Source organism: Scyliorhinus canicula, chromosome 21, assembly GCF_902713615.1.
Source record: "Scyliorhinus canicula chromosome 21, sScyCan1.1, whole genome shotgun sequence".
Taxonomy (NCBI): Eukaryota; Metazoa; Chordata; class Chondrichthyes; order Carcharhiniformes; family Scyliorhinidae; genus Scyliorhinus; species Scyliorhinus canicula.
The window spans coordinates 35,995,806-36,014,094 of record NC_052166.1 but is presented as its reverse complement, the minus strand read 5'-3'; the positions used below and the strand labels follow the sequence as shown (position 1 = coordinate 36,014,094).

At 44.7% G+C, this 18,289-nt stretch overlaps 1 protein-coding gene across 13 annotated transcripts in view; it reads left to right on the top strand.

Moving 5' to 3' along the window:
• Nucleotides 1–18,289, top strand: part of cacna1ba (calcium channel, voltage-dependent, N type, alpha 1B subunit, a) — a 739,085-nt gene that overhangs the window by 490,492 nt on the left and 230,304 nt on the right. For all 13 annotated transcript variants that reach the window (XM_038781850.1, XM_038781861.1, XM_038781863.1 and 10 more), the window contains 2 exons: nucleotides 2,581–2,637; nucleotides 4,488–4,577. In XM_038781850.1, coding sequence (XP_038637778.1) covers nucleotides 2,581–2,637; nucleotides 4,488–4,577 — 147 coding nt within the window. The remainder of the gene's footprint in view (nucleotides 1–2,580; nucleotides 2,638–4,487; nucleotides 4,578–18,289) is intronic.

The following is an 18,289-nucleotide window of genomic DNA, read 5'->3' as shown; positions in this document are numbered from 1 at the left end:
CAGACTCCTAAACAACCCTCAGATCAGACTGATCTGATCTCTTCACACATCTTCTCTACCGAGTAGTACTAGATTCACCCGATGCCTGTGTCTATGTATTTACATTATGTATTTTATGTTTGCCCAATGTATTTTCTTTTCATGTATGGAATGATCTGTCTGAGCTGCACATAGAACAGTGCTTTTCACTGTACCTTGGTACACGTGACAATAAACAAATCCAACATCTAATCCAATCCAACATCCAACATGTGGGCATCGCTGGCTGGGCCAGCATTTATTGCCCATCCCTGAGGGTATTTAAGAGTCAACCACATTGTTGTGGATCTGGAGTCACATGTAGGTCAGACCAGGTAAGGATGAAAAGTTTCATTCCCTAAAGGACATTAGTGAACCAGATGGTTTTTTACGACAATCATGGTCACCTTTTAGACTTTTGATTCCAGATTTTTATTGAATTCAAATTTCACCATTTGCCATGGCAGGATTCAAACCCAGGACCCCAGAGCATGATTCTGAGTCACTGGATTACTCGTCCAGCGATAATACCACTACGCCACTGCCTCCCCTGGTTTTGGCTTTCCTCATCCCTGACAACAACAACCTCCGCAAATTTGTAATTTGTTCAATATAAAACATGAAAACCGAATAAAAAACATTTATTAAAAAAAAAGAAGTAAATACACCAGGATGCAGTACGCACCGGCGATAAAAAGGAATACTCTGCCCCCTGGAGTAAGAACCACCAGGGGTCCACTCTCCCATCTCCTTCCTAAGTGCTCCCAACACCCTCGCCCCCCCCCCCCCTCCCCCCCTTCTCCCGGAAGGGGTAACGAGCACGGTCTAGATAGATCCATTTATGGATGCAATAGTGTATTTAAAGCCCCACTGATGCATTAACTGATGCATGTACAGACTTGGTATGGCCACCAACACCCTCTTCATAAACCCTACATCATCCCAATTCGGGGCATACATGCTAACCAACACAACCAACCTCCTCTCCAAAGCAAACATTACTATAATATATCTGACCCCCTGATCCACCACCACCTTCTCCATCTGAAATCTAACTCTCTTACTCAATATGGAATGATCTTACCTTACTGGATTGCTGATAATGTAACTTTTTATGGGTTCTGTTTAAGGATTACCCAGATTTAAACTCTAGTTTATACATAGTGTCCTCTGAAACCAGGGGAGGATCCGGGGCGGGGGACAGGGGCTTTCCCAGGCAAGTGTACAAGAGGATGTCAAGTTGGGGATCCCAACAACATCCTGGTTTTGTCCGGTGGGGACCTCCCCCAACCCTTCCCGATAAGCTACCTTCAAGTAGATCATTAAATCGTGTTCTATTCAAGCATTCTGGATTTAACAGCCAACGCATTTCCCGAGTTGTGCGGAACTCAGCAGCAACAACAAGGTGAGTGTGCAGTGGGGGCAGCTTGTTCAGTGACAGACTGGGAAGCCTTGGATCAGTGAACTGAAGAGCTGTGCCCATGGCCAGGTGGGAGGCTGTTGTTCAGAGCACTCCTTCGCAGAGAGTGCTTTCAGTGTTTGATAGGCAATTGCAATCTTGTTGGCAGACAGTTCGAGTGTCTTGTACTTCACTCATCTTTGGCTGCACTTCCGTGCTGCCAGCCTTCACCATGGCATGGGAGCAGCTTCTACAATTCTACCTTGCACCTCAAATGCAGAGGAAAAGAGTAACGCTAACAGCACCAGGAGCTATATCAGCACTAGCTGCATTCTCCTCAGATATATACCACTCCATTGGTCAGAGGGGATGGACCCGGAGATCTAGCTCAGGCTCGACCTCTGCAACATGGCCTCCAAAGTCAGAGGATCAGCTCTTTCGTCATGTATGAGCGAGCACCAGTGCCTCAGATGGCTCAAGCCATCTTGAAAGGTCATTGCTGACAGCTGGAACAAATCCACCTTCCCAGTGGGCCAGGTGGGCTGGCAAGGTGCCCATCATTGAATGTCGATCTCGCCAAGGCTCTGCCTTTCATTAGGTTGTGTGCTTTTTGCTGCAAAGAGAAACAGCACAGAGTTGTGAGTGTTAAAAATGGCTTGGGAGCAGGAAAGGTGATTATGGGCCATGGTGTGAGATGGCAATAGAGTGAGTGTGATTGTTGGCTGCTCAGTGGGGATATGAGGAGATGCCTAGAGAGAGAGGAATGAGTGGAACGTTTTTAAAAATTCGTTCAGTTAATGCTGTCCCATCATGTATTGCCCATCCCTAATTGCCCTTGAGGGGGCAGTTGAGAGTCAACCACATTTAGTGGGTCTGGAGTCACATGTCGGCCAGACCAGGTAAGGACGATAGATTTCCTTCCCTAAAATACATTAGTGAACCAGATGGGTTTTTATGACAATGGTTTCATGGTCATCATTAGACTGGTAATTCCAGATTTTTATTGAATTCAAATTTCACCATCTGCAGTGGCGGGATTTGAACCTGGTATCTGGTTTACTATGTCCAGTGACAATCCCACTACGCCACTGCCTCCCCTGTTGGTCATGTTGATGTTCGAAATACTGCATATTTCAATCTTCTTTTCTTGCATCTCATTTTAGAAGAGGTCATGTTGGCGGAAGAGGACAAGAATGCAGAAGACAAGTGTGCTTTGGATGGTATGTGAACATTCTGCTAATTGCATGGTGATGAGTAAAGACTGTCTGGTTCAAAGCTACTCAAAAGATTCTAGCTAGGGCAGCACGGTGGCACAGTGGGTAGCATTGCAGCCTCACGGCACCGAGGTCCCAAGTTCGATCCCGGCTCTGGGTCATTGTCCGTGTGGAGTTTGCACATTCTCCCCGTGTTTGCCCTCACAACCCAAAGATGTGCAGGGTAGGTAGATTGGCCACGCTAAAATTACCCCTTAATTGGAAAAATTAAGTGGGTACTCTAAATTTCAAAAAAAAAATTCTAGCTAGTACATTATTGAAAACTTTATGCAGCCATTTTTAAAATGTAATTGTTGTATATATACAATCTCCTGAAGACATATATCTTTCAAAGCTGGGCTTTCTCAGTAACATGAGACACACTACCAATTGGAACTCTATTTGTCCCTAATGTGTTAGTCTTGCTCTGGCGTGCCTCTAATAGCCATGGTACCAGATTCTTCACGTGTGGCCTGAGATGATGACCATCAGAATTTGATCTCTCCTTCCAAATTTGAAGCTCATGCTACAATATGGTGGATTGACACATTCTGTGTCGCTGAAGGCCAACAGCTGCAATGAATTAGGTGCGAGGGGGAGGTGATATATTTGCTTTATTCCTCAACAATTCAGAGAATAAGTCGTCAATTAATAAGACGGACATATATGATGAAAGGTGTTGATATTATCCAGCAATGTTATCCTGAAAGCTTGGGTTCTGGATTGCAAGAGGAGACCATCAGTCAGTGCAGGATTAGGTTTCCAGCAGAGTGCCTGGAGCTGTGAGCGACAGACCTGCGTTTTCTGTTGAAATCTATCCCACTGCACAGCCCTCACCACTTGAGACCTAATTGCTTGTCAGGCTTACAGGCTCTGCCTTTTGAGAGCCGAGACCTTTTGTCTTGATGTGAGCTCTTCCTCTTCACAGTCATACTTCAGGTTTTAAATATAGGAAACATAAAGGTGAAGAATGAATGGAATTGTACCATTTCTGCAACTTATGAACTCAAAAGACAAATGCTGAAGGATTTGTATGAATCATCACCTCCATTATTTATCACACGTAAAATCATGTTTTCTTAAAAGTAAGTCGTTTTTCGTGACCTGAGAGCATCTTAAAGTGATATAAATACATGCTGTCTCAGGTCAGCTATTGTTAGTTCAGTGTGCGTCAACTGAAAGATTGATCTAAACACTAAAAGGCCTGGAACGTATTCTGTGTGGGAATGGATAATTGGTGGATTGTAGGAAATCTCCTTCCAGAGAGCAATCGATTATCAGTTTTGATCTTTAATAATGAACGAATGGGCAGCACAGTGACGCAGTGGATAGCACTGCTGCCTCACGCCGCCAAGGTCACAGGTTAGATCCCGGCTCTGGGTCACTGTCTGTGTGGACATTCTCCAAGTGTTTGCGTGGGTTTAACCCCTACAATCCAAAGATGAGCAGGGCAGGTGAATTGGCCACGCTAAATTGCCCCTTAATTGGAAAAAAATTGGGTACTCTAAATTTAATTTAAAAAATAATGAATGGATGATCCTGGCCATGTTTAGTAAGAAAAGCAGGAACGCTTTTCAGCTAGCAATGCAAAATTTGAGGTGATTTGAGTGGGCTTTGCCCCGCACAAATGCTACGTTGACAATTAGTTCTCAGCTGGAAAATCCAAGAGAACACAAAGCTCTGAATTGGGAAGGACCTTGAGCTTATGCTGGGTTAAATAAGCCACCCACTTTTTCTCCCGACAAAGGAAACACCAGGCAGGATCGAGATGGTGCTAGGAAGTTTGATGTTGCAGTAACGTTTCATTGTTTACACAGTTTTAAAGAGAGCAACGACGAAAAAGAGTAAGAATGACCTGATTAATGCTGAGGAGGGAGAAGATAATTTCACAGACATTTCCTCAGTGGGTGAGTACTATCCATTGAAGTCCTTCCTATTTAAACGTAGTTTGTAGGCCGTGATTCCCGCGGAGGAGAGAGGCAGGCGGCGAGGTTGATGTGGTGAATGGGAGGGTGGAGGGCGGTGGCCTTATATTTGGAGACATTTTGCTGCCAGGGAGAAGCTGAAACTTTTTCTAGGTATCTTTCTAATTTTAGCAATATTCTGTTTATTGTAATGAGCAAAATTGTCCATGTTGGCAAGATTTTAGTCCTATTGGTCAAGAAATTCATTGATGAGGGAGGGACAGGGCAGAGGAGAAGGTGGCGGAGCCCTTGCGCTCCTTGTTCCTGAAGCATTTGAAAAAATTCCAGAATGCTGACATGTGTGTGTTGGTTTACTGACTATATTTCAAAGAACAAGCTGTGTTGGAGTAATCTTCCCTTTTGTTTTAATGTAGCTCAGGAGTGCTGCCTCTGGTTACCGTCTCTGTCTGCCTGTTTTCTTCATTCTAAAACATTGTCATCCCTCTGTCTCCTCTTTTTTCTGTATTCCCACACAGAATACGTTTCTCACTCTGTGGAAGGTTGATTTGAGTTTGTACATTCTTTTTTTTCCTGTCTTGCACTTTGTTCCAACCCTCTCATTTTATGCTTTTTCCTCTACCTTCTGAATTTGCTTTTCCGGATTCCTTCTTTCTCATGCTTTCCCCGTTTTCATTCATGCTCTTCGTTTTCTTTGAAGCAGACTTTTGTAACCTTCTCTTTAATGTTTAATTTCGACACCTGTCTCTCTGATTGACCTCAGGTGATGGGGCGTGTAGATCATGCTACACTGAGGTGTCGGGTTTGGCAGAAAGACGAGCAGGTTGTCCTTGGGGAAGAGATGGGCAGGCTCGGATTGGGCAGGACAGACTAGCTAAGCAGGTTAGGATATGGCCCTTGTGGAAGAAATTAACCTTCAATTGCTGTCAGGAAAAGAATTGACAGCTTTCATCAAAATCTCTCTAAAATTAAATATCATGCCCTGACAACATGACCAGAATTCTACGGCCGTTGCGATTCACTTTTCCTGCCAGTGGCGCACTCGCGCCCACATGTTTCCTGGCGGCATGGGGTGGCGTCAATGGGAAATCCCATTGACACTGGCGGGAGTAGAGAATCCCGCCGCCAGCGAATGGCCACCACCAAGAAACACACGGCAGGCGGACCGGGGAATCCCACCCATACCTCTGTACTAAAATACAGAATTAGTTTTTTAAAGTATCGTTAAATGCAAAAATGAAGACAAATTAGATCAGTTTTATCTAAAAGGTATTGTGATCCAGCACCGTCTCCCTTATCCGTCTCGACACTCTGCTGCAGGGTTTGTGTTGTTCAAAATGATATCCGAGCCTTCTATTTGTGTTATTGGCCAGAATTAATCTGTATTTCCCAATCTCTACTGGTGCTATTATTAAAACAGCCCTTTGCTTAACTTAAATGTTTATTATGGGGGATTGTTATTGTCAGGGACAATGGCTATGCAAGGAAAGTTGAGATTTTTTTGTGAACCTTTATCTATCTGGCCACACTTCACACATCGAACATTTGATCAATGCAATCTATCCCTAGGAAACAAGAGTGAAAGAAAACTGGTGATTCTCTCCTGCTTATTTTGGGCCTCAGAGAATGGCATCTAATTAAATTGGGGATCTTGTTGACAATAATTAGATTTTGAGGCCTTTAAATGATGGGCTTCATTTCATCAACTGAACAACACATTGCACAATATATGCTTAAGGTTTTTAAAACCTATCTCCCCCAACTTGCAGTTTGCAAGGCTGACGTGGAAGGTTTGTTTATTCGATTAACATACGGGAGCACAATTGTTAAGTAAATGCAGAGGAATTTCATCTGATCCTGTAGCACAGCGGGACCTGTTTGTACAGAATTTCCATGTTTGTTATTTTAACAGTTGTTAACAATCTATTTAAATGGATACATTCTGTGAGAATGGAATACAAAGGGATTCCACGAGCACGTGTGAACCAAGGAAGTGGCAGAGATCCACCCTGACAATGATGGGCAGGTTTCAATGTTCATACTTAAGGACCTGGATAGTTAGACATTGCCAGATGTCTGATGGCTATGGCCAAAAATCTATTTTCCAGCTTTGACTTTGACAGTGATCCCATTGGTAACCCACATCCATACCATCCAATGAATCACTGCGTACAATTTCTGTACACTGCAAACTGCAGATTTGCAAGTGTTACTTTGATGGAAGTCCATATTTAACTGAAATAGACAGAGGTAGCATGGTAGTCCTGAGTCTACACCAGTTACCCAATGTCTGACATTCATGTCCTAGTTGTAAGCTACTTCAGTCAGGTGAATAGTCTTAATTTTCAGCCTGGGCTACTAATAGACTTCTCCTCCTCTGCCTTAGTCCTTAATTTGCATCTTTCTCTAATTTATTTCCTATCTCCCCTCTTTCCCTCAAATGGTCTGTATGACCCACCTCCTATTTCTGCGATCTATTCCCACTAAACTGGTGGCCACGCAACCTCCCCTCCTAGCCCCCATGTTAGTCAATACTCTAAACAGCTCTCTCTGGTCAGATGTTGTCTCTTTCTCCTTTCAATCTGCCATCATCACCCCTCTCAAAATACTAACCCTTGACCTCACCAACCTTAAAAACTATTAACATCACCAACCTCCATTTTCTCTCCAAACAACCGTCTTGAACATGTCGCTGCCTCCCAACTCCATTCCGCCATTCCCATCTTTTCTGCAGTGCCACAGTTGAATCACTCCAATCAGACTTCCACCCCAGCCACAGTACCAAAATGGTCCTCAGCAACATTACAAATGACTGTGATGAAGGTAAACGTTCCCTCCTTGTCTGTTTTGACCTGTCTGCAGCCTTTGATACCGTTAATCACACCTTCGTCTTCCAGCACATTTTCATTGGCATCCAGCTGAGTGGGACTGCTCTCATGTGGTTCAATTCTTACCTATCTAACTGTACTCAAATGTTAACTTGCAAGGGCTGTTCTCAATGCTCCCGCAACTATCTAAGGATCTATCCTTGGCCCCCTCCTATTTCTCACATCCATATTATCCCTCAGCGATATCATTCAAAGGCAGTGTCAGACTCCACATGGACGCTGATGACAACCAACCAGTTCTACCTCACCACCACCTCTTTCAACTCCTTCATTGTTGCTAAATTATCAGACCGCTTATCCGACAACCATCGCTGGCTGAGCAGAAATTAGCTCCAGTTATATTGAGAAGACTGAAGCCATTGTTTTTGCTCCCCATTCCAAATTCCGTTCCCCAGCTATTGACTCCATCCCTGTCCTTAACAACAGTCTGAGATTAAACCAGAGAGGTCGCAACAGCCTTGGTGTCACATTTAATCTGGAGATGAGCTTTTGACTTATTCATGTAGTCACTTAGGCCACCTATTTCCGCCTCCATAACTTCACCCATGTCTCAGCTCATCTGATGCTGCAACCCTCATTCATGCCTTTGTTACTTCCAGACTCGACTATTCCAACATAGTCCTGGCTGGTCTCGCATATTCTACCCTCCATAAACTTAAGGTCATCCAAACCCTGCTGCCTGCATCTTACTCAGAGCATGTCCCAGTCCCATCACCTCACCAGTCGCTGACTTACATTAGTTCCTGGTCAACAAGCACATTGGCTTTGAAAATCTCATCCTTGTTTTCAAATCCCCCCATGGTCTTACCTCTCCCTATCTCTGAAGTACCCTCCAGACCTACAACCCTTTGAGATATCTACACTCAGCAAATTCTGACTGCTTCATCAGCCCCGTTTTAGTTGTGCTGTCAACTGCCAAGGCCCCAGGCTCTGGAATTCGCTCTCTGCCTGTCTACTTAGCTTTGTTCCTTAATGGAACATAGAATTTACAGTGCATTCGGCCCATCGAGTCTGCACCGGCACTTGGAAAGAGCACCCTACCTAAGCCCACACCTCCACCCTATCCCCGTAACACAGTAATCCTAACTAAACTTTTTTTTTGAACTCCAGGGCAATTTAGCATGACCAATCCACCTAAGCTGCACATCTTTGGACAGTGGGAGGAAACTGGAGCACCCAGAGGAAACCCATGCAGACACGGGAGAACGTGCAGACTCTGCACAGTCACCCAAGCCGGGAATCAAACCTGAGATCCTGGAGCTGTGAAACAACTGTGCTAACCACTGTGCTACCGTGCCACCCCATAACCCTTTTGGTTACCTCACCTAACATTTCCTTATGTGATTTGGTGTCATACCTGGTTTAATCACACTCCTGTGAAGCACTTAGGGATGTTTTATTATGTTAAAGGTGCTGTATGAATATTAGTTGCTGTTGATGTAGTCCAGAAACAAGGCATTTCAGCAAGGGATGTGGAGGGACAAGTATATTCTGCTTAATACTTTAAATTCAAGCTGATGGCTACCTGCAAGCAACTGGCACTGATGGATCAGAGAAATGAAAGGGTTGTGAGCAACAAGTGATGAGACCCGAAAAAGTATTAAAGATGGAGAGAGAAGGTGTCATTGTCATATTGAAGGCATATTTCAGAATATGGACATCATCCCCAATACGCCTTTAAGTCATTACTTCCTAGGAAGAACAAAGTTACATTTATAGGACGCTTTTCCCATCCTCAGGATGTCCCAGTTTGCTTCACGGATGGAGACAAAGTAGCTTTGAAACGTGGGCCGGAATTTTCCGGCAGTTCTCGCCGGTGGGATCTTTTGGTCCTGCAGATGGCGAAGCGGGAAATCTGAGCCATAAAACGGGAAACTCCATTGACAGCTGCGGGATCAGCAGTTCCTTCCACCAGCCATTGGCAGGCCGCCTCCCGCCGCATCGCAACACACTGCGGGGGCGTTTAAAATCCCGCCTGTAATGTTTTGTAATGTAGGCCAACGATTGGCAGACACCTAAATTCCATAAAAGCAATGAGATAAATGGCAAGACAGTTTCTTTCCTTAATGATGTGGGACAGAAGATAACTGTCAGTCTGGAAACCATGGGAACGCCTCTGTTCCTCTTTGAATAGTGCCATGAGATATTTAATGTCCACCTTATGGGGTAAAAGATGCCACGTATAATAGTGGAGCACTCCGTCAGCATTGCACTGGACTGATTATATGGTCAAACCTCTACAGTGGAACTTGAAGCTACCACCATCTGACTCAAAATGCAACTGCTGGCATTTTCGCAATTATCTTGTTTTCCTGTTCAATTGTAAGGATGTTTTCTGTTTAATTATATTTATTTATAAGTCATAAATAGGTAATGCAGGCATGCATCTTGTTAATAAAACCCTGTGCTACCCGGTGATTTAATTCGGTTTGCCTACTGGGCGAGAAGCTCACTCCCAGCCATAATCCAACATTTTATACTGATAGGTAAACAATTCTTCTGACTTTTTATACAGTCAAAGGTAAACAATTCTTCTGTCGCTTCTCAGAAAGCTCAAGTGTTTTTGTGAGCCTGGTATTTTCCTGAAGCCGCAGTAATTTCACAAAGATAATTTTCACCTCGATCTAATAATCCCCTTTCACTAGAATTTAACTGTTTGAAAAAATAAAATGACAGTGTGTTTCGTCTGAATGCCGATGTCAGTGTGTAAATGTGTAGTGTTTGCAATGGCAGCTAAGTATGATTTTTGTTCAACGCCTTGCGATTGCCCCAGATCCAACTGGCTGGGTCAGAGGATGCACGGTGGGCAGTCATGGATATCTATTTCATTCCCAGGTGAACGGCCAAAATTGTTTTTGTCTGGTTGCATTGTTGGAGTGCTACTAATCCACGTAGCCCACGGTCGTGCCAGCTTGATCGCCAGAATGCGCTGAGGGATTTGATTTCAATTAGAGTGCAAATTGGAATTGGTACAATAGGCCTTGATATCCCTGGGCTACTGCAAGGATGCATACTTGGACATAGGATAAGATTAGTATTGAGTATTGCAATGACTGTCCTTCATGTCTCACATGTGAAAAATAGCCACATGGATGAGCTTATAACTCATTCGTAATAGTTAAAATCAAGATTAAGAAGGCATTAAATCGGATGCCATATGAAATGTGATTATACAAGGTAAGAGCTAATGACGTATTAGCATGGGCAGAGGGTTTGGCAAAATAATAGAAACAGAGTCACGATAAATGTATCATTTTTAGGTTGGCAAAATTGTAACAGGTGGAGGGCCACAGAGATCAGTGCTGGGGCCTTAACTATTTTTATTCTGTATGAATGACTTGGACAAATGAACAGAGTGTATTGTAGCCAAAGTTGCTGATGATACAATGATGCGAGACCAGACCCTTAGCTATTTTTTACGGTCCCCAACGCGACCCCCAAATTTGGTTGCAACCAGTAATTATTTTCTGTTGAAGGAGGTGACAGTTGAAATCCCGTTTCCTCACCAAGAGAATGAAGCCAGACGTTTTGAACAAACAGAAGAATTGTTACTATACCAGAGTCAACAAAGTAAACAATGCTCTCTGTTAAAGCAAATTACTGTGGATGCTGGAATGTGAAGCAAAAAACGAAAATGCTGGAAAATCTCAGCAGGTCTGTCAGCATCTGAGGAGAGAGAACATAATAATAATCATAATAATAATAATCCCTTATTGTCACAAGTAGGCTTCAATGAAGTTACTGTGAGAACAGAACCAATGTTTCGAGTCTGGATGACACTTCGTCAGAGCTAGGATGAAGAGTCATCCAACATTAGCTCTGTACTCTCTCCATGGTTGCTGTCAGACCTGCTGAGAATTTTCAGCATTTTCTGTGTTTGTGTTGAATGCTATCTACCTTATACTCTACCATCTAGAATAAGATTGAGGTAAATATGAATTAACAGGCAAACTGGTCGAGCACACACAAACTGCACATTAAATGGCAGACAGAAACAAGGCACGTCTCTGGGATTGTCTTCGCAACCTACCCGGACATCAGTGAGCCACAAAAATTCTTTAAACTCTGTCTTTCTTCTGAGAGATTTAAGCTTTTCTCTTTCAAAGTGCTCGTCTGATTGCCAGCTGGCAGCAGCCCAAGACTATCCCGTTACTGGGTACGATCTTAACCAAGAGGTATACTTTTCCAGATTTCTTTCAAATCTGCTGCCAGATCCAAGCTTCTTGGTCCCTGTTCCAACCGAGCTGACCTACTATCTAATAATAATCGCTTATTGTCACAAGTCGGCTTCAATGAAGTTACTGTGAAAAGCCCCAAGTCGCCACATTCCAGCGCCTGTTCGGGGAGGCCGGTACAGGAATCGAACCCGCGCTGCTGCCTTGTTCTGCATTACAAGCCAGCTATTTAGCCCACTGTGCTAAACCAGCCCCTACGACTGAGTCAGGATGCTCCTCAGGCAACACCGCTCAAAGTCGAAAAGAATCTGAACTGCAGACGTAAAACAAGAGAAAAGAGAGTTAAAAAAAACACCCCCACCCCCACACACACACAGCAGATCATTGTATCATTAGTGAATCTTTCCACAGAGTCGAGAGGTTACAAATCCCCTTCTCATTTGGACGGTGTCCACCAAATTCCCCAGCATTAATTGGAAGGCCGCGGATGTCCTATCCGGATTTAGGCTTTTCAAACAAAGGGTGGAGCAATATTTATTTTAGGTTTTAACCATTAGAGAACCGGGTAAACAAGTGGTGAAAGTAAAGATACTCATTGGGACCTAGGGGTTGCATAGAGTCAACACTTTGAACCTGTCTGAGGTTGGTGAGAAGGAGCCTGTTATATTAAAGTGTTATGGGAGCGGCATTTTCAGAACCCCAAAATGTATCATGGAGTTCAACCAACCTCCCCCTTTAATGTATTTTTGCTTTTGAAGCACACGTCTTGTTCTCCAGGTGTGGTATTGCAATTATGGACACGTGGGTTTTTAAACACAAAGCAATGTTTATTTCATGAACTCAACTTAACCTTTTATATAAACATTGGATCACTTAACACCCCTTACTTCAAAGATAACCCCGAAAATAGTACAACACTAAATAATCCTTCAGTTGTTCCTTTAAACATCTAAGAGACTTAACACCTTTAAACAGAAACACATCAGGTTGAAGACATTACTATTATGAGTTTAAATCACCCAAATGATTCAGAGATAGTCTTTCATGGCAGAGATCACAGCAGATCCAGCTCACTGCAAAACACAGACACACCCAAGCTCTTTTCCTCAAAACTGAAAATAAAAGCAGAAGTGAGCTCAGCTCAGCTCCCCCCACCCTCTGACATCACTTCAGTAATATGAGCTGCTACGTTTCTTAAAGGTACATTGCTTAAACATCCATTTCTTAAAGGTACTCTCACATGACAGAATTGAATGTCAGGACTCACCGTTTAGATCTGATGCTCCAGGGGCAGCATGGTGGCTCAGTGGATAGCACTGCTGCCTCACGATGCCGAGGTCCCAGGTTCGATCCCGGCTCTGGGTCACTGTCCATATGGAGTTTGCACATTCTCCCCGGGTTTGCGTGGGTTTCGCCTCAACAACCCAAAAGATGTGCAGGGCAGATAGATTGGCCACGCTAAATTGCCCCTTAATTGGAAAAAATTAATTGCATACTCTAAAATTTCAAAAAAAAGATCTGATGCTCCACAGGCACCAGCCACCAGAATCAATTGATCAGTTCGTCAACAGGTGCTGTGATAAGGGCAATGGCTGTGATTATTTGGAAGCTTAGCTGTCAGAGTGGATCATGGAGCTGATTGTTGCTTCAGTGCTGGTCGAAGCCTTTCATAAAGACCTTATGGAGAAAAAGAACAGTCATGATATTGACTTACTGCTAAAAGACAGCAGAAAATATGAAGCCATTGTTGCTGGACACCAGAGCTGATTTCGCACAGTTGGCTAAATAGCTGGCTTGTAATGCAGAACAATGCCAGCAGCGTGGGTTCAATTTCCGTACCAGCCTCCCCGAACAAGCGCCAAAATGTGGTGACTAGGAGCTTTTTGCAGTAACTTCATTGAAGCCTACTTGTGACAATAAGCAATTATTATCGTATTATTATTGTTAGGTACAGTTATCAGCATTGGTGCCGTAGCCACAGAAAGCAAGCAAACCGTAGAATCATAGAAAGTTACAGCACGGAAGGAGGCCATTTGGCCCATCTTGTCTATGCCAGCCTGAGGACACCGAGGCGCTCTTTCCATTCCCACCTTCCTGCCCCCAGTTTATAGCCCTGTAGCGTACAGCACTTAAGGTGCAAGTCCAGGTACTTTTTAAAAAAGTTTTGGGTCTCTGCCTCCACCACCAACTTGGGCAGTGAATTCCAGATTTTCTCCACCCACTGCGTAAAAAGGTTCCCCCCCCCCCATGTTCCCACTTCTCTTGAATCTATGTCCCATGGTTCTCGAATTTTCCATCAAGGGAAACAGTTTTATCCTGTCCACTCTATCTTTTACCCTCAGAATTTTATACACCCCAATTAAATCCCCCTCAGCTTTCTTTGTTCCAAGGAAAATAACCCCAACCTATGCTTCACAGCTCCAGGGTCCCAGGTTCGATTCCCGGCTGGGTCACTGTCTGTGCGGAGTCTGCATGTCCTCCCCGTGTGTGCGTGGGTTTCCTCCGGGTGCTCCGGTTTCCTCCCACAGTCCAAAGATGTGCGGGTTAGGTGGATTGGCCATGCTAAATTGCCCGTAGTGTCCTAAAAAGTAAGGTTAAGGGCGGGGGGGGATTGTTGGGTTACGGGTATAGGGTGGATACGTGGGTTTGAGTAGGGTGATCATGGCTCGGCACAACATCGAGGGCCGAAGGGCCTGTTCTGTGCTGTACTGTTCTATGTTCTATGTTCTATCAATCTCTCCTCATAGACACACTTTTCTAGCCCTGGCAACATTCTTATAAATCTCCTGTGTGCTCTCTCTAGAGCAATTACATCCTTCCTGTATTGTGGTGACCAGGACTGCACTCAATACTCCAGTTGTGACCTCAACATTATATCCCTACTTTTATATTTTATACCTCTGCCAATGCAGGAGGGCATTCCATCTGCTTTCTTCACAACCTTGTCTACCTGAACTGCTGCCTTTAGGGAGCTGTTTACTTGAACGCAAAGATATTTCACTTCATACACACCTCTTAGTATATTCACATTTATTGGGTACTCCCTACAACTGTTTGATCTCCCTCAATGCATGATCTCACATTCTCTGTGTTCAATTCCATCTGTCACTTTACCACCCATTTCACCAACCCATCTATATCATTTTGGAGATTATTGGCAGGATTCTCCGACCCCCCCGCCGGGTCAGAGAATCATCGGGGGTCGACGTGAATCCCGCCCCCGCCGTCCTCCAAATTCTCCCGCCCCCCCCCCCCCCCCACAAATTGGCCCGGTGTGATTGTGCCGCCCGCCTCTGAGAATGGCGGGCACTGGCGCGACTCAATGGGCCCCGGGGCTCCACGAATTCTCAGGCCTGCGATGGGCCGAAGCCCCACCCATTCTTTGCCAGTCCCACCGGCGTAAATTAGTGTAGGTCCCTTACTGGCGGGGCCTGGCAGCACGGGCGGCCTCCGGGGTTCTTGGGGGGAGGGGGGGTGCCGGCGGGATCTGGCCCCAGGAGGTGCCCCCACGGTGGCCTGGCCCACGATCAGGACCCACCGATCCGCGGGCAGGCATGTGCCGTGGGGGCACTCTACCCTTCTGCACCAGAGGCTGTGGTCCTCCGCCATACCCGGTGCAGAAGCGAAGCCCTCTGCCCATGTGCGGAGATGACACCACCACATGCTGGCGCTCCCACGCATATGCCAACTCACGCCGGCCGGCGGAGGCCCTTTGGCGCCGGTTGGCGTGGCGCCAAGCCCCTTTCCCACCGGCCGGCGGGACGCGAACCACTCCGGGGCGGGCCTAGCCCCTAAAGGTGTGGAGGTTCCGCACCTTTGGGGTGGCCCGACGCCGGAGTGGTTCACACCACTTTGTCCCGCCGGGACCCCCCGCCCTGCCGGGTAGGGAAGAATCCTGCCCTATATTTATCCTCTAAACTGACTACTACTTGGCCAATCTTTGTGTCATCTCCAATTTCCCAATTGTGCTCCCCATGAGCATGTCTAAAGCATTAATCTATAATACAAACAGTAAGGGTCCCAAAACCGAGCCCTGTGGAACACCACTTGAAACAACTTTACAATTGCAAGGGCAGCCATCGACCATTACCCTTTGTTTCTTGTTATTAAGCCAACTTTTTATCCAGTTTGCCACATTGCCATGTATCCCATAAACTTTCCCTTTCTTGAACAATCCGTCTTGCTAAAATCCACAACATCCACTGCACTACCTTCATCAGTCCTTCTTGTCAACTGCCTCAAAGAATTCAATCCAATTTGTGAGGCAAGACCTTTCTTTAACAAATCCGTGCTGACTATCCCTGACTAGTTCATGTCTTTCTATTTGACAGTTGTTCCAATCTCTCAGGATTGATTCTATGAATTTGTCCACCATCAACGTAAAAATAACTGGCCTGTAATTGCTTGGCATTTCTTTTGATTCCTTTTTAAACAATGGAACCATGTTTGAATTTCTCCAGTCCTTCGGTACCTTGTGAGGTGCATCTAGTGAGGATTGTAAATCATCCTCAGAGCATTTGCTATCTCCTCCCTGATCTCCTTCAGGAACCTTGGGAACAATCCATCTGGCCCTGGCGACTTATCAACTTTCAAGTACTTCCTCTCTCTTTACAATTATTCCTTCCAATATCCCACAGTGTTCCTCCTGGGTTACTGTATTTGCGTCATTCATTTCCTTTGTAAACACGGAGACAAAACATTCCTTTAAACCCCTTCCCACAGCCTCTGCATCTACACACATATCCTCTTCTTCACCTCTGTTAGGTCCCATTTTTTCCTTAACTAACCTTTTATCATTAATGTATTGGTTAAACATCTTTGGGTTTTGTTTAACTTTACTTCCTAATCTTTTTTCATGCCCTCTCTTTGATTTCCTTATTTCCTTTTTGACTCTGTCCCTGCACTACTTATACTTGTCTAGGCTATCTGCAGTGCTTAGTTCTGAGTGCCTATCGTATGCTTTCTTTTTCTGTTTGATCTTTTCCTGTATTCCTTCAGACAACCAGGGGAATCTAGATTTGGCAGGACCACTCTTATTTTCGGCAGGCGCATGCCTCCTTTGTACATTTAGGATCTTGATTTCTCGTGCTTCCCACTGGTTTTCCATTGATTTATCCTCCGGCAGAGCTAGCCAGTCTACCTCAGCAAAGTTCCTTCTGATTTCTGTAAAATTTGCTCTCCCCCAGTTCAAAATCTTTAATCCTGATCTCTCTCTGGTAATACCGAATCTAACTGAATTATGATCACTATCCCCGATATGGTCGCTATCTGTCACTTCACCCACTTGCCCTTTTTCGTTCCCCCAAGACTGGGTCTAGAATTACAGCTCCTCTTGTTGGGCTTGTCACTAGTTGGTTGAAAAGATTTTCCTGGATGCACTGCACAAATTTTTAACCCTCAGTTCCCCTTGTATTGCTTGAATCCCAGTTGATATTGGGATAGTTAAAGTCTCCGACTGTTATTGTCCGCTTGTCTTATTTTGCCTACATAATTTGATTTTCTCTCTCTTTTACATTATTTGGAGGTGTGTAATATACTCCCAGTCGTGTCAGCCCATAAAGCCTCGTTTGTTGACCTGTTTAGTCCCATGTGGGAAGTGCAGTTTATTGCACCCATTGCAGTAATGTGCTGTCTTCCAAGACTTATGATGCAAAAGGACTTTGGGCTCGACTATGTAGAAATCTGGTACTGGAGGTACGACCAGAGCTTACAGTAAGATACAACCAAACAAAAGTTATGCGCAGTATATTGGCAGCAACAATGGGGAGTGCACCAGAGACCCACATAAGCACAAGCCCACGGATGAGGTCTTAGAATATGTGGTGACCCTACAGTGCAAAAGGAGGTCATTTAGCCCAACGTGTCTGCACCAACCCTCTGAAAGAGCATCTCACTCAGGCCCAATCTCCTGTCCTATTCCCATAACCCCACATGTCCTACACATCTTTGGACACTAAGGTGCATTTTCTTACCGTGGACAATACTCCAAACTTGCACATCTTTAGACCGTGGGAGGAAACCCATGCAGACATGGGGAGAAAATGCAAACTCTACACAGTCACCCAAAGCCAGAATTAAACCCGGGTCCCTGGGAGTCCAGTGTGAAGATTCAGAAAAATCTTCATCTGGAAAGCAAACAGGTCTTCCACGCTGAATATGACATGAAGATTGGATTAAGTCAATAAATAAAGGCTTTCGCTACTATCAGCATCACAAACCCAAAGAAAAGTTGCAAGCATATGCCAAAGTCAACAGAGGAGCGAGCACAAACATCTTGCCAGTCAGAATCCTGAAGGATATATATCTGGATCATTGGAAGGCAATGATACAACCTACAGCAGATACGCTAACTGCACATAAGAAATCACCCATTCACTGCTTCGGTACATTGGTATGGTATGGCTGCTATGGCAAATCTGCACAGGAACCCCAAGTATTTTACTGGGTAGACACAAGTGGACCACAAGGATACCAATATGTACTAAGTTCACCATTGTAAAGGAAATCAGAAGAGACCAAAAATAATTGCATTGAGCCAGTTAAATGCCTGTGGCAGATTTACCCAGATAGATTCAATGTGGTAAGAAACTTCAGGAGTGATGCTGTACTACACCTCAGAGAAGTTGCAAATCTG